At 32.7% G+C, this 13338-nt stretch overlaps 1 protein-coding gene and 1 non-coding gene across 2 annotated transcripts; both read left to right on the forward strand.

The window, feature by feature from the left end:
• Positions 1 to 1746: 1746 nt before the first annotated feature.
• LOC105437711 (protein phosphatase 1 regulatory subunit 36-like) lies at positions 1747 to 12860 on the forward strand. Its single transcript, XM_030999611.1, has 16 exons — positions 1747 to 1871; positions 2132 to 2199; positions 3984 to 4070; positions 4500 to 4627; positions 5255 to 5321; positions 5789 to 5887; positions 6249 to 6389; positions 6749 to 6791; positions 7565 to 7647; positions 8176 to 8319; positions 8869 to 8898; positions 9193 to 9282; positions 9645 to 9710; positions 10185 to 10289; positions 12125 to 12165; positions 12512 to 12860. Exons 1-16 carry the CDS (start codon positions 1842 to 1844, stop codon positions 12577 to 12579), a joined length of 1290 nt encoding a protein of 429 aa, XP_030855471.1. The 5' UTR covers positions 1747 to 1841; the 3' UTR covers positions 12580 to 12860.
• Positions 2311 to 2383, forward strand: TRNAV-UAC. The gene has a single exon. It is a non-coding gene; the product is annotated as a tRNA-Val (tRNA).
• Positions 12861 to 13338: the final 478 nt, after the last annotated feature.

Below are 13338 nucleotides of genomic sequence, written 5' to 3' on the forward strand. Positions count from 1 at the left end.
CTGACAAAGGTCTAGCGACGCCCCTGCTTGACAGGATAACGTTACACTCTTTTATTTCCCCTTCTTTTTTTTAGACAAAAGCAATAATAACACATTGCACAAAATAGGCAAAATAAGCTATACCCGACAAGCCCTTTGACATTGTGACAAACCAGGGAAACCCGTTAAAAATCCTGGCCATGTTGGCCCGAATTCACAAAGCAAGGTTTGAGCTCAAACCTCCTTTTGTTTCGCCAAACCTCCTTTTGTTCTTTACAAACCAGGTTTGTAAAAAAACACGTAAAACGCGTCATATGACGTACGAAAACCAAGGTTTGTCGACAAACCTCCTTTGTGAATTCGGGCCATTTGGTCACATAATTTTCAGGGAATACATGGTTGTGATCGAGAAGGCGAAGGGGAAGGGGGGGGGGTATGTAGACAGTCATAATAGTTGAAGGCGTATTATTTTGTGACGCTGGCAGGTCCGATCTATTTTCTTTCTTTCTTCTATTTCTCTTTGACAAACTTTTTCAAAAAGTTGGGGGAGCTTGAGCCCCCAAGCCCAGCCGTTCCGTGGGCCCTGACATGTAGGCTTCAAAATAATCTTATTTTTTGCCTGGCCATAAATTTGGGGATTTGTCATTGTCCAACAAACGCCAAAAAAATGAGGAAAAATCACTGTTATTTCAGCAACATTTGTAAATCACTGGTAATGAATCACAAATTAACCACGTTTGTAGCCCCCCCCCCCCCATCAGTACGTCGGGGGGGGGGGGGTTTGGGTAGTGAGCATAATTTTTTCTCTCTCGTTTTGGCCCCCGGAAATTGGAAAATCCCGCGGGTCGTTGTTTTTGCTCAGTGACATATTCATAATTATTATCTAAATATAACCGGATTATTCTTATTTTCTCCAAAACGTCTGCACAGAAGTGCACTTATCTAATTATTGCCATGCTTCCAACATGTCTTTATAAAAACAATGGTATACCATTCAAGTCCATTTGATTTATATCATGATTACAACAAAATATAATTTTATCACCCAGTGATCTGAAAAATTTGTCAAAATTTACTTTCCGAACCCGATACTTTTTTCCATATATTCTCCGAGTCTTGACAAATAGGGTCTACCTTGAAATTCGTTACTCTGAGTCCCCCAATGTATTAATCTTGATATAATATTTTCCTTTCTATTCTGTCTCTCCCTCCCCAAATGAAATTATAAGAAATCTTTTTGGTTTCTTCAAAAATGATTTGTGAGACTGTTATGGAGACGTAACTTAATTTAGTTTTGAAAATACATATATTTTTTAACAATTTAATTTTGCCAAACATAGTTAAAATCTAATTGTTGCTTCCTCCAACTGATTATTCTTTTGGTTTTGCTCAAAATTTCCTTATAGGCCTAGATCTAGTTCAACGTGCGAAATATACCCCTAGGATTTTTATATGTTGTACCCGATGTCCGAACGGAGATAAACCCGCGGCCTATCGATATCACTCTCCTCTCCCAATCACATTAAATTTGTCTTAGACCTATCCATATTTATCTTTTATCCACATATTTTTCAAAGTTTTTAAAAACTTTCTTCACTCTATTAACTGAATCCATATCTTTTAAAAACAATGTAATAGCATACATTACAACACTTGTTTTATTTTTCTACTCCCAAATCCTACTCCTGATTGTTTTGTTGTAAATGATCTGATGATCCATTGTAATCCATTGTGTGCAGTAGCGCCCGCTTTCGCCATAAACCATACATCCCCATGTCCATGACAACGTTTGCAAAATTTATGAGAGTGTAATTCTGTATATTGTTTAATAGCTCAAACTAAGGGAAACTATACAGTGCGAGATGGCTAAGACTGTATCTATTTCCGACGAAGTGAGTACTTGGTTTTCAATATTTCAGTTTTCATGTACATGTGTATCACGCGCCGTCGACCGTCCAAATAAAAATGACTGTCATAATAATATCAGCTGAACCCGAGGCCATAGTCCTACAGCTTTGCGGCCGCAGCTCCAGCGTACATAAGCTATTGCCGTTGCGCTGATTCGCGTTTCTGAACTGAGCCTGCGCCTGCTGCTGAAGTTCGCGTACGACTACGAAGGTGATTAATGTCTGTTTTTCTTGTTTATTTGCAGACATCCGTAGCAACATCTGGGAAATGGTTTTGGAAAGAAGAAACACAATCGCTTGAATTTCAGGCAAGGTAAAAATTAGTTCAACTTTGTTTTTGTGTGTGTGTGCCGTATTCGTAACCAAAGGCAAAGTTGCTATTGTTTGGGATCTATACAATAAAAGGCCCTCTGCCGGTGTGAATGTCTTTGTAGTGTAGTGGTTATCACGTCTGCTTTACACGCAGAAGGTCCCCAGTTCGAGCCTGGGCGAAGACTTTATTTTTCAACTTTTTTTTGCCTTCCATTTTTAAGAATATATTTGTTTGTTCAATAATCAATCAAATATTTGAATGTAAAATAAGATATTTCCAGTTATTTCTTTAAAGTTTTTCTATGCTGAAGATGGATAGAGATATCCAGCCACATTCAGAGAAACTGGTTTTAAAAAGTTTGTGGTCATATTGGATGTTATTAGATATGGGTTACTATTATGTGTTAATGATGTCATTCTATAACTTCTTATCGATTATTTTGTATAAAGGCTAAGTCAACACCAAAAAATAGATGCCGAAAAATAAGAGAAACATAGCAAAACAAATTTGAGTAAAATCGGATAACTAATAAGGAAGTTATGAATTTTTTGAAAAGTATGAAAAACTATGAACCTTAAAAAGTCACTACACAAATTGCCAATTTGGTTATCAGTTTGTGACGTCATTTCCTTACTATTTATTGATTGCTTAATATATTTTTATCCCATTAATTCCCCTTTTTATCCCCAAAAACTTGATTTCCCCATGCCTTAGTTTGCCCAGGATATATGATTTATGTCATATTGCTTGCATGACATTTCACAATATCTTTTATGAACTTTGAAGAATCGATACTATATTCTGAACATTTTATATTCATAATCATTGATTAATATATAAATAGTTTATCAAATTCACATTTTTCAAGATTTAAATGAAGAAAAAATAACTCTGGTGTGAGGAAGTAAGATTTTTAAGGGGAAAATTGGAAGTTCATATTATCAAAACAAAGAAAACAATGAGTTGGATAGTGGGGCAATGACGTCAAAGACTGAATGAGTTGCCAGTTTGTATTATGATTTTCAAAGTTTTTCATGTCATTCAAAAATTCATAACTTTCTTATTAGTTATCTGATTTTGCTAAAACTTTTTGTGATTGCATGGTGTGTCTGATTTTCTGCTTTTTAGAGTGGACTTGCTCTTTGAGTATGATTTTGTTATCTTTCCCATTTTTACATATTTCATCATGCCTGTGACAGCTGCCCCGTGTCCAAGATCTGTATTGCTATACTGAATTTTTTTTCTTCTTCATAACAAATTACCATGATTGATGTGTAGTCCTACAGGATTCCAAGGGGGGGGGGGAGTCACTCTCATGTACTAAAGTGCTACCCCCCCCCCCCCAAACCTGTGAACCTGAAAAGGTACATGTACATGTACTAGGCCCCTTTTTTTGTTGTGTGATAAGTGCTTGAAAAACACCCCTTTTTAAGGAAAACGTTGACGATGCTGTAGAGCTGAAAAAGGCACCCTTCAACTCTTTTTCTGGATGTCATGTTGGGAGTGACCCCCGGACAGGATCATCATATTCAGATGATGATGATTGATGCTACACAAGCAATACACAAGCAATAAGTGAATTATGAATGAGAGAATTACAAAGTCCTGACCGAATTGCCAATTTGTCTCAATTAAATAACAATCCTATTGAATTATATGATTGTGAATTTTAATATTGTTTCTTTGTTACTGTATTTTGTATGTATTTGATTTATATATAAGTGTACTTATAGTTGGGAGGTCAAGTGATTTTTTTCTTCTCACTCCATATATTTCTTACCCAGTGCTACACAATCACTCGACCAGAAAGATAAGAAGAATCAGAGGAAGAAAAATCATACTTTTGGGGAGGCTGGAAACAAGAAAGACAGGTATCAACCCTTTTTTTTTTTTTTACCCAATCGAAGATTCGCAAACTAATAATCATGTAATTGTAGAAAATATAAAAGTTCTAAATGTTATTGTAAAGTGTTTTTTATGACTTTTACTTTCCCCCAAGCTGTGTACTTTGATAACAGGATGATTAGAAAGGTGTTGAATTGTTGAAAGGAAGTTTGTAATCTTACTATGGTTAGTTAGCATACTTTCTTTGTTTTCATATGATATCTATTTAATTGAACATTAATCCAATAGAGAATGTTACAAGTTTATGTGATAACTGATTCTGCCTTTTATGATTTTCACCGAGTAATTGCAATAAATATGACTAATCCTCCAGTAATGGTTAAAGAACAAAGATTAGGAGAATTGTCATGAGTTTGTAATATAAATGCTTTGAATTATTTTCTTTTCTTATGCAGAGCAACACCAAACCGACTCGATGGAAAAGGTCAAGGAGGGTCAAAGGGGAATCAGCGTATTGGTGCTAGGTCAGCAAGGTCAAACAAAGTGGAAAAAGAAACAACTGTGACATTGCAGAGAGTGAAGTGTGAGACAAAGAAGATTCAATCATGTTTTCAGTACCGAACAAGAAATTGATGTTGTTACTTGTTATTGACATAATGCTTGTATCAGTGATAGTATCATAGTAGATAGTAGATCGTCATTATAATAGATTGATTAAGAAAATTCATATTCTTCATCAAAAGCTTGATTACAGTGAACCAGTTATTCAGAAGCGAGGATAAAATAAAGGATGTAATTTGGATGCATTGTTGAAATATTGTTTATAAATATTTTAAATTTTGCCTTCAAAGGTAAAATATTGACTTTTTAAGTTGACAAAGTAATAAAACAGATGTGCTTGCTCTAGTTACAAAAAAAAATAATTGTATATATATCACTAAGAATATAAACTTTGTCTTCATTATATGAATATTAAGGTAGTTTTTACCTAGTGTTTAAATTGTGCAGTCATCTGATTTAGTAATACAATTTTTTTTAGATTAATCATCTCACACTTCATTATCATATACTTGATAAGCATACTGCACATTATGGATCCGTATTTTTCTATTTTAGAATTACTAACCATTTCAAATAAGAATAGCCTAGCTAAATTCTAACATCACAGTGGATGTAAGTAATCAAACTATCACCATATTTCTCTTCATAGCTGTTGCCCTGTTCATGCTTAATGAAGTCAACTTTCCCACCGATTCATTTGAGATGTGCTTATTTGAGTAAGTTGTCATGGGAATTTATATTTTTAGAAATGGAAGTGAATGTATGGTAGCTTCATCTTTTCTTCTTTTAAGATCTCTGTTATATACCGGTAAACATTCATTTCTTTATTTTCACATTCGTTTTTTTAAAGACTTTCAAAAATGAAGCAGGAGAAAAATACAATGTTGTTGTTGTTATTATTGAATGTATATTTTGTATAGTCAATGGTAAGACAAAATATTACAATGAATGCAATGGATTATAAAAAGATTATCACTCTTCTGCTGTGGATTAATACTTGAACTTATTGATAGTATTCTGTTTTTGTTTTTCCGGATTTGGAGCTCTAAGCATCATCAATTTTCTACCTTTAGATACAATTGAAATGGTATTATTAGCAGTAGATTTAATGTTTGTAGCAGGCTTAGTATCATTATTATATTACTCTGACCATCATCGTATGAATGTATAATTTTCATTTCAGACTAGACCAATTTGATGAGTTTCTCCTTGGATTACTGAACTACTTTTCAAGTTACTTTGACAGAAGTGTTTTGGAAAACAGACCCAAGCAGATGACCACGTAAGAACAAAGCTGCTCAAAGATAACATGAAGGCTTGTCACATGTCTATCAAGATACATTTTGCAGTATGATTGTGATAAGCAGTTTTATAATTTCATAATTTTAATTTGTATAATACTCAGTTTATCCACTGTGTCTCTAAATACTTTACACACACATATATTATTCACATAAAGTGGTGTACTATGTGTACTAAATTGAAAGCTTGGCCGGTAAGAAAGGTTTTCCGAAAGGAATTTATCAACTCAAGTAAGATTTATTTTTCCTGTGCAGGTTACAAAAGTAAATACTATCAATATGTGGTCACTGGGGTACAGAACATTTAATTGAGTGCATTATTTTTTGTTGTGTATAAAACAGTGAACCCAGTTTTGCAGAGCAAGCGGCCATGGCTGAAATCACAGAGCGTATGGATGTAGCTCAGAGGCATCTAGCCCAGAGCTACTGTATTCTTATTCTTGGTCTTGGTTTGCATGAACATCATCACATGGGCAGTGGAATGTAAGTGGCATATCACATTCTATAAAACCAGTTATCTGTTATATATTTAAGTCCTGCTGCAACCGGCATACCAGAATAAATGCCATAAAAATTAGGTATTGATTGACCCCTTTCCTTTGATAGCTACTGTGACTGCTCGAGCCACTGCTTTACAATTAATCTTCCCTATTGTTAAATATCCACTGATAAGCCCTGATTCACTTTTCTTCTTTTTTTAAATCTTTTTTTTTTAAGGGGGCATGGATTATTTTTTTTATTCTGGCTGCATTTCAGTAATGATTTAGTTGTTGTCAAGAGGCAGTTTTTTATATTAACAAATGCCAGTTATAATTTTGTTTTCTTTTATTATCATGTGACAGGAAGAGACAGTCATCTACATACAAAGATAGAGAAATATATGAAGTAAGTGTCGAAATATCTAACATTGTGTGTTTATTTGAGAAGTTATTTATAACATTCCTTTGTTATAACATGCAACATAAACTTTGTGGAAATTGAATTGTCTAAATTGAATATCTTTACATCCATAGTTAATACATGGAATTTATATTTCACTTCACTCACAAAAATTCATAATTTCTTGGAGAACATGTGAATGTGTGTCATTTATTTTCTTCAGTTGGTAGTTCAGTGAAAACAACAGGAAATTTATTTGATGTTTGACAATTTTCTGTTTTGAGAGTGGGTGAAAGTTTAATAATTGACCTATTGATAAATTAAATAAATTAAAATGACTGTGTTGATAAAACATAAAGACTTACAAGTAATCATACCTCCTTTAGATAAATCATATCTCCTTCATCAATCATTACAATGAATAGTACTGTGGCGTAACCGGGCTCTGCCGGGTAGCGTTCTGCCTGACCTGTCGCAACGACAGGTCAACGCTGACTGACTGACATCTCACGATGTACACATATATATTTCACAATTAACTATAACGCCCTCTACGTCTTACTAAACTACTGGACTAGTTATGCTACAGTACCTTAGTGGATAGATACAATGCTTGGTAAGATAATCATAATTGCAACAAGATCAGAGACACAGTAAATTTTGCAATTGGCTGTTAGTCACATTTTTATGCTTAATGGCCCAGATGAACTTTCCAAGTTAATATTTTTTAAATGATTAATCAACTTATGTTTTGTTTACATTTTTGTTCCATTGAACAGACTTTGTATAAGTTTTGTGTATACCTGGTATGGCTGGTATTCAGAAGAAAGGACCATGATCTCATCAACAAAGAGCTGGGAAGGTGAGTTGCAAAATTCAGTTCTTTCTAGTACTGTATTTTGTTTTCATTACTTTCATTTGCGCTGGATTAATAAAAGCCTGTTCAAAAGTTGGCATTCATCTACACTCAAAACTCCCAGATGTGAATTACATACAGGTGACGGTAACATATTGCAGTATCATATTGCATTTTTCAAAGAGTGTATAAATTCTTTTGAATAAGATGTAAATGAATATCACATGTAAATTAATATAGAATCTAATAACACCTAACTGCCTAAAGTAGCACCCGAGGTGCACAAAACAATCAAGAATCATCAGTAATACAAAAGTTTAAAAAACAAATGGCCCTAATCAGACATAATATCTAATATGATGATAAAAATCATCAATTTGTAAGTGTTTGTTATCGTCTGTTTATAATCAGAATGGTATTAAATTATTATCTTTAGCACAGAGTTACTGCCCTTCTGGCTCTCAACAGAACTTATCAAAAAGGTTAAAAGGTCCATGAAGATGACTGAACCTTACTGATTGATTTTAATTTCAGAATCTTGAGGTCTGATGTGTTCAACCCTGCCCTGCGAGTCAAGAATTCCTTGGATGAAGATGCTGAGAATGAAGAAGAAGCAATCAGGGATATGTTTACCTTCACCCCAGCCACCACTCCAGCCGAAAGAAGAAGACAAAATAGGTACGTTATCAAGTTATATTCTCTCATCTCATTGCCAACAAGTACGATCAATGCAAGCAATTTCTATCACATGCTATCCAGGGCAATCAGTAGTGTGTGATGTTTAACATATTTTCTCTTTTTTTCTTTTTTAATTAAGTTGTCTATGTATCAGAATTACTGTTATAGTATAACTTTCACTTAATTTCTTGTATAGAAATATTTCAGAATGTACATAATTATGTTAAACCAATTACTGATTAGTATGTTAGCTTGGAATTTGAATATTGTCCCATTGAAGATTAAATGATAATATTTTTTATTCTATTACCATGCATTGATCAGTAAATCCATACTCTTGATACAATAATGATTTCATAAAAAAAACTTTGAATTATGATATAGTTGATTGTTTTAGAAATAATGTGCACATGATATATGCTATGCTTTTAGAAATAATGTGCACACATAGAAGGAATTTGTATTGACTTCAATCGTTCAATGGATGACAGATATATATTTGCATTTTTTGTAAAAAGTAATTTCACTTTCTTTCTTTTTCTATTCCAGAGAGAGACCTTCAATTACAAATATAATCAAGTGAGTATGACAAGATAAGAACAAATATATAATGTCTGAAATACTTATTATATTTTAAACAAATATTGTAATGTGAAGAATTTGTAAAGGATATTTCAGTGATGCCAAAAATGAAATATATTAATGAGTTATATTCAAATGATGGGCTACTGAACTAATATTTACCATGATTTTGTTTTCTTTGTAATATGACATATTTTGAAACATTGTAGACTAAGGTTTCAGATGCATTAAGTTGAATATTTATAGCAATGATGTATGTTTGAAATGTGTTTTACTCATCTTGTTTATCAGGACGAGATCACCAGTTCTCAAGTCATTACTCCCCACTCCTAAAGAAGCTAATGAATACTTGTTCGGCAAGATGACATTGGATGCTTCTGGGTAAGAAACTGGATTTAATTCTTTCAGAAAAACTAGACAAATATTAGGGGTTCATTGCTGCACAAGGATACTTTATTTGGGAATCCATATTTGGTTTTCCTACCACCAAAGAAGATATTTTGCTTCTTTTTTAAATTTTTTAATCAGAACTGACAATTTGTTATATAAGTACTTCTTTGTCTCCCCTTTGAAATATTTAGATTTAGATTATTACTTTTTAAATGTGTAGGAAATTTTGATTAAAATGATAATTTCTGACAGAAGGAAAGAATGTGAGAAAATTATGTATGCTAGCTAAGTCCTCGCCTTTTTTTTTCTATTCTAATTTTGATCTTACTAAATGAATTTTTATCTTTTCACAGAAAATCTCAAACACCAGATTCTAATTCACCAGCTGGAAAAGGAAGACCTTCATTCTTCAAGAAAAAGTGAGTAGAGATTATATAAAACATGTATTCATGAAAAGATCTTTAGCAGTTTAAGTCGGAAATCATTTAATCATCACCTTAGTAATCAAAGATGTGTATAGAATGATAAGTATTAAGAAAATACTTCTGATCTACTTTGAGATTATTTTGGAGATTGGGTGTAAAGTGTGCCTCCAAAGCAGAGAGCTGATTTGTAAATGTCACACCTTTTAATTATGTGGATATTATTTTTTTAAATAGAAAGTTATACCCGAACACTTATGCGTCATGGAATTCAAATAACTGCTGTTGAAAGTTTAACTTCTTGTCAAATTGTGAGATCATTTTTCTGCACCAGGTTTGCTTTGTTTTGTTGTTTTATTGATTCATATGCTAATTTTAGTGCATGAACATATGTGTGCTTTGTCAATGTCCATTCACTTTGCGTGGTATGATTCTGGTATTAAAGACATTTTATTTCCATCTGTACAACAGCATTGGTATCATTGGTGAACCACTGAACCAGTTTAACCCTCAGACCCTGGCTCCTGTCGGGTCAGAACAAGATGAAGAAACAGAAGAAGATCAGACCAAGAGAGAGTAAGTTTATTTGTTTCATTTCGGGGGTGTCTGGTGTTTGTTTATTGTAGTTTACCCGCCTATGATGGCTTCCGTTTGTGGATGTATTGCTATTCTTGTTTAATCCCAACATGAAAAAACACTGTTATTACAGATTAGAGTAATATTTATCATCTTATTCTCTTATTTGAGAGAAGTAGACATGAAAATGATAAAACCCACTGGGCACTGAGAATGTTATTTTTCAACCCTATAGAACTCTTGAATAATGATAATATTAAGCACACAATGTAGTCAAAACAACTTTCTCATATCTATAATGTTTAAACAAGAAATAAAACACTAATTTGTCAGTATCATACATTTAAAATTTATGAGAAATTCATACATCTTGATATTTCAATTTCAGATGTTCGCTTGAAATCATAATGATCAAAAAGCATCCTGTACAAATAATGTTCATCATAATAATTTCTGTATTCCTATAGTACCTTGGTAATAGGTTTCATGTAAGGTCATCACTCATGTTCAATGTTTTTGTCATCCATTCATTAGTAACATCCATTTCATTATCATTTTTCAATTTCTAATTGATTTCATGACATACTCATGTAATAATTTGATTCATTATATTTCACTTCACTCCATCTCATATTTTTACCCCCATTGCATCCATTTCTTATCAATATATTCTTTCATCTTCATCTAATTTTATTTCATCTCAATCTTATCATCATGTCATTTCAATGCTTTAATATTTGTTTGATTGTGATCTAATTTCTAATTACATAGATAATGTGAACAATAAGTATTTTGCTTTTCTTTTCGTAGTTGGTATGCTTCATAGATATTGTGCTTATTAATTCAATATTGAATCTTAGCTAATTGAATTCACTGGATTATAAGATGAATGTTGTAAACTTAATTTGATGTGCATTTCACATTGGTAAATATGATTGCATGATTTTATCAAGGATGATATATAAAGTGCCTCCATTCTGAAATGTCCATGGTCAGTTTAAAATAATAAAGAGCTTGTGAATTGAAACCCAAGGAATGGTGATGGAAATTTTCAGTGTAGACACAATATAATAATATAATCTTACTCTTTCATTATATTGTGCTCTATATGACCGGGGTAATAATATATATATATCTGTAAAGCGCTTTAAGAGGGCCTTTGGTCCTGGAAAGCGCTATATAAGAACTAGCTATTATTATTATTATATCTACAACTCTGATGAAATGAATTGAAAATTAAGCAACTTTTTAATCAAAAACACAATAAAAAGGAGAAAGTATTAAAAATAGAATCAAAATAACAAGGAGACTAAACTACACTGACATGCTTTTGTACTATCATGTTTTGCTGTTAATATCTAGTAGACATAGCATCTAGTAACTTAGTGTTTAAAGGCCATGTACAGTAAAGGTAATTTCTCAATGAGAGAAACTTGAATGTTGATCATTTGGATGTGGACAATTACTGTTAAGGGTATGAATTTTAATGGGATTACAAAGACAAAGTAAACAATAGATAAGCTACAAAGGAATGACACCTTACAGACTGTTTTTACTTCATCATTTGAATGTTATGACAGTTTAATGGGGGGAAAACTATGATAAATGGAAAGGAATTACCAACATGGTACATGACCTTGACATGATGTAGATTTTGCATTCTTCTATTGATGTTTCATAGAAAACTTTTTGAACAAATAGCAAGTTGTTAATATTTTTGATTTTTCTTCTTAGTCAATCTTTCCCCTAATGTATATGAGACTGTTAGCTTCTACAATTTAGTTTATTCTCCTCACCATTCCTCTTTGCGCAAACTTTTATTTTGTTTTTCTCAGAGGATTTGCTGGGACGCCCACCAAGCCAGCACCAATGCAAGGTACCGAAATATTCATCTTTATTACTTTCATTTACAACATTAAGAATAGAAGAATAATGCATTAGATTATCACATAAGAAAATAGTTAAAAGTACACATACTCTCAAAGGTAGTGTTTCAACTATGTTATTAAATTGTCACAAAGAAGATCTACATTTAAGCAAACATTTATTCATATTTACTCTTTTTGGAAAGACAACAAATACCGTAACAGTGAAGGTACATCAAGTTTCTTGGAGATTGGTGAATTAGCATACAAATGGCTGAACCTATCCATCTAGTGCATTTAATTGAATTCCACCATGGTTCCTTCAAACGTTTTCCATTTTTTTTCCCCTCCCTCCAGGAGGAGTGAGTCGTCAGATGACCTCCTTGTCACAGGCCACAGATGTTTTCTCAGATGACGAAGACTGAAGGACATACACCTTAATTTGTTTTTGTAATGTTATTTTCATATTTCCGTCCTTTCTCCTTATATAAAGATGCAATAGCCTTGATCCTTTTATATCTCAGACTATATAAAAGTTTCCACCTGGACGAATTGGTCTAATTTTGCCTAAATGTATGATATGCAAAGATTTTTTTTTTTTTGATGAGGCATAACATTGCAAATTTATAATGAGTTATTGCCTCTAATGATGATGTTGTTGTTTAATGTGGGAATTAACATTAGTCACATTAGTCAATATTTATTAAGTTTACAGGCAGAGAGAAAGAGAGAGAGAAAGAGAGAGAATAAAAAGACAGAGAAGGGGGAGGGGGATTACCACACACAAGAGCAAAACAGAGATGTTGGAAAATTCCACTTGCAAATAAGAAAATACACCATCCTGCATTAGCAATTCATATGAGTATTCAAAATTACGGCAAATGTTATCCATGTTGACTTATCATTACCGTATTAAAAGGAAAAGTAGACAAGGATCTCAGGACTATTGATTTTATACACAGGATAAACACATTGGACACTTTGATTTCTAATTACCAACAAAAGACAAACATATGAGAAAGATATTAGTTGAAAAGATATAGTAATTGTGTATAACTACTGTTGTGATTTGTTATTTTATTTTGTAACATCAGTGTCGCTATAGGTCACTAGTGCAGTTTGATGACGATTTTGATACAAGTACTTAGTGGTTTTAAAGCTGGCACATGTATAATATCATTTTT

Source organism: Strongylocentrotus purpuratus, unplaced genomic scaffold (assembly GCF_000002235.5).
Source record: "Strongylocentrotus purpuratus isolate Spur 01 unplaced genomic scaffold, Spur_5.0 spur5_scaffold_5, whole genome shotgun sequence".
Lineage (NCBI taxonomy): Eukaryota > Metazoa > Echinodermata > Echinoidea > Camarodonta > Strongylocentrotidae > Strongylocentrotus > Strongylocentrotus purpuratus.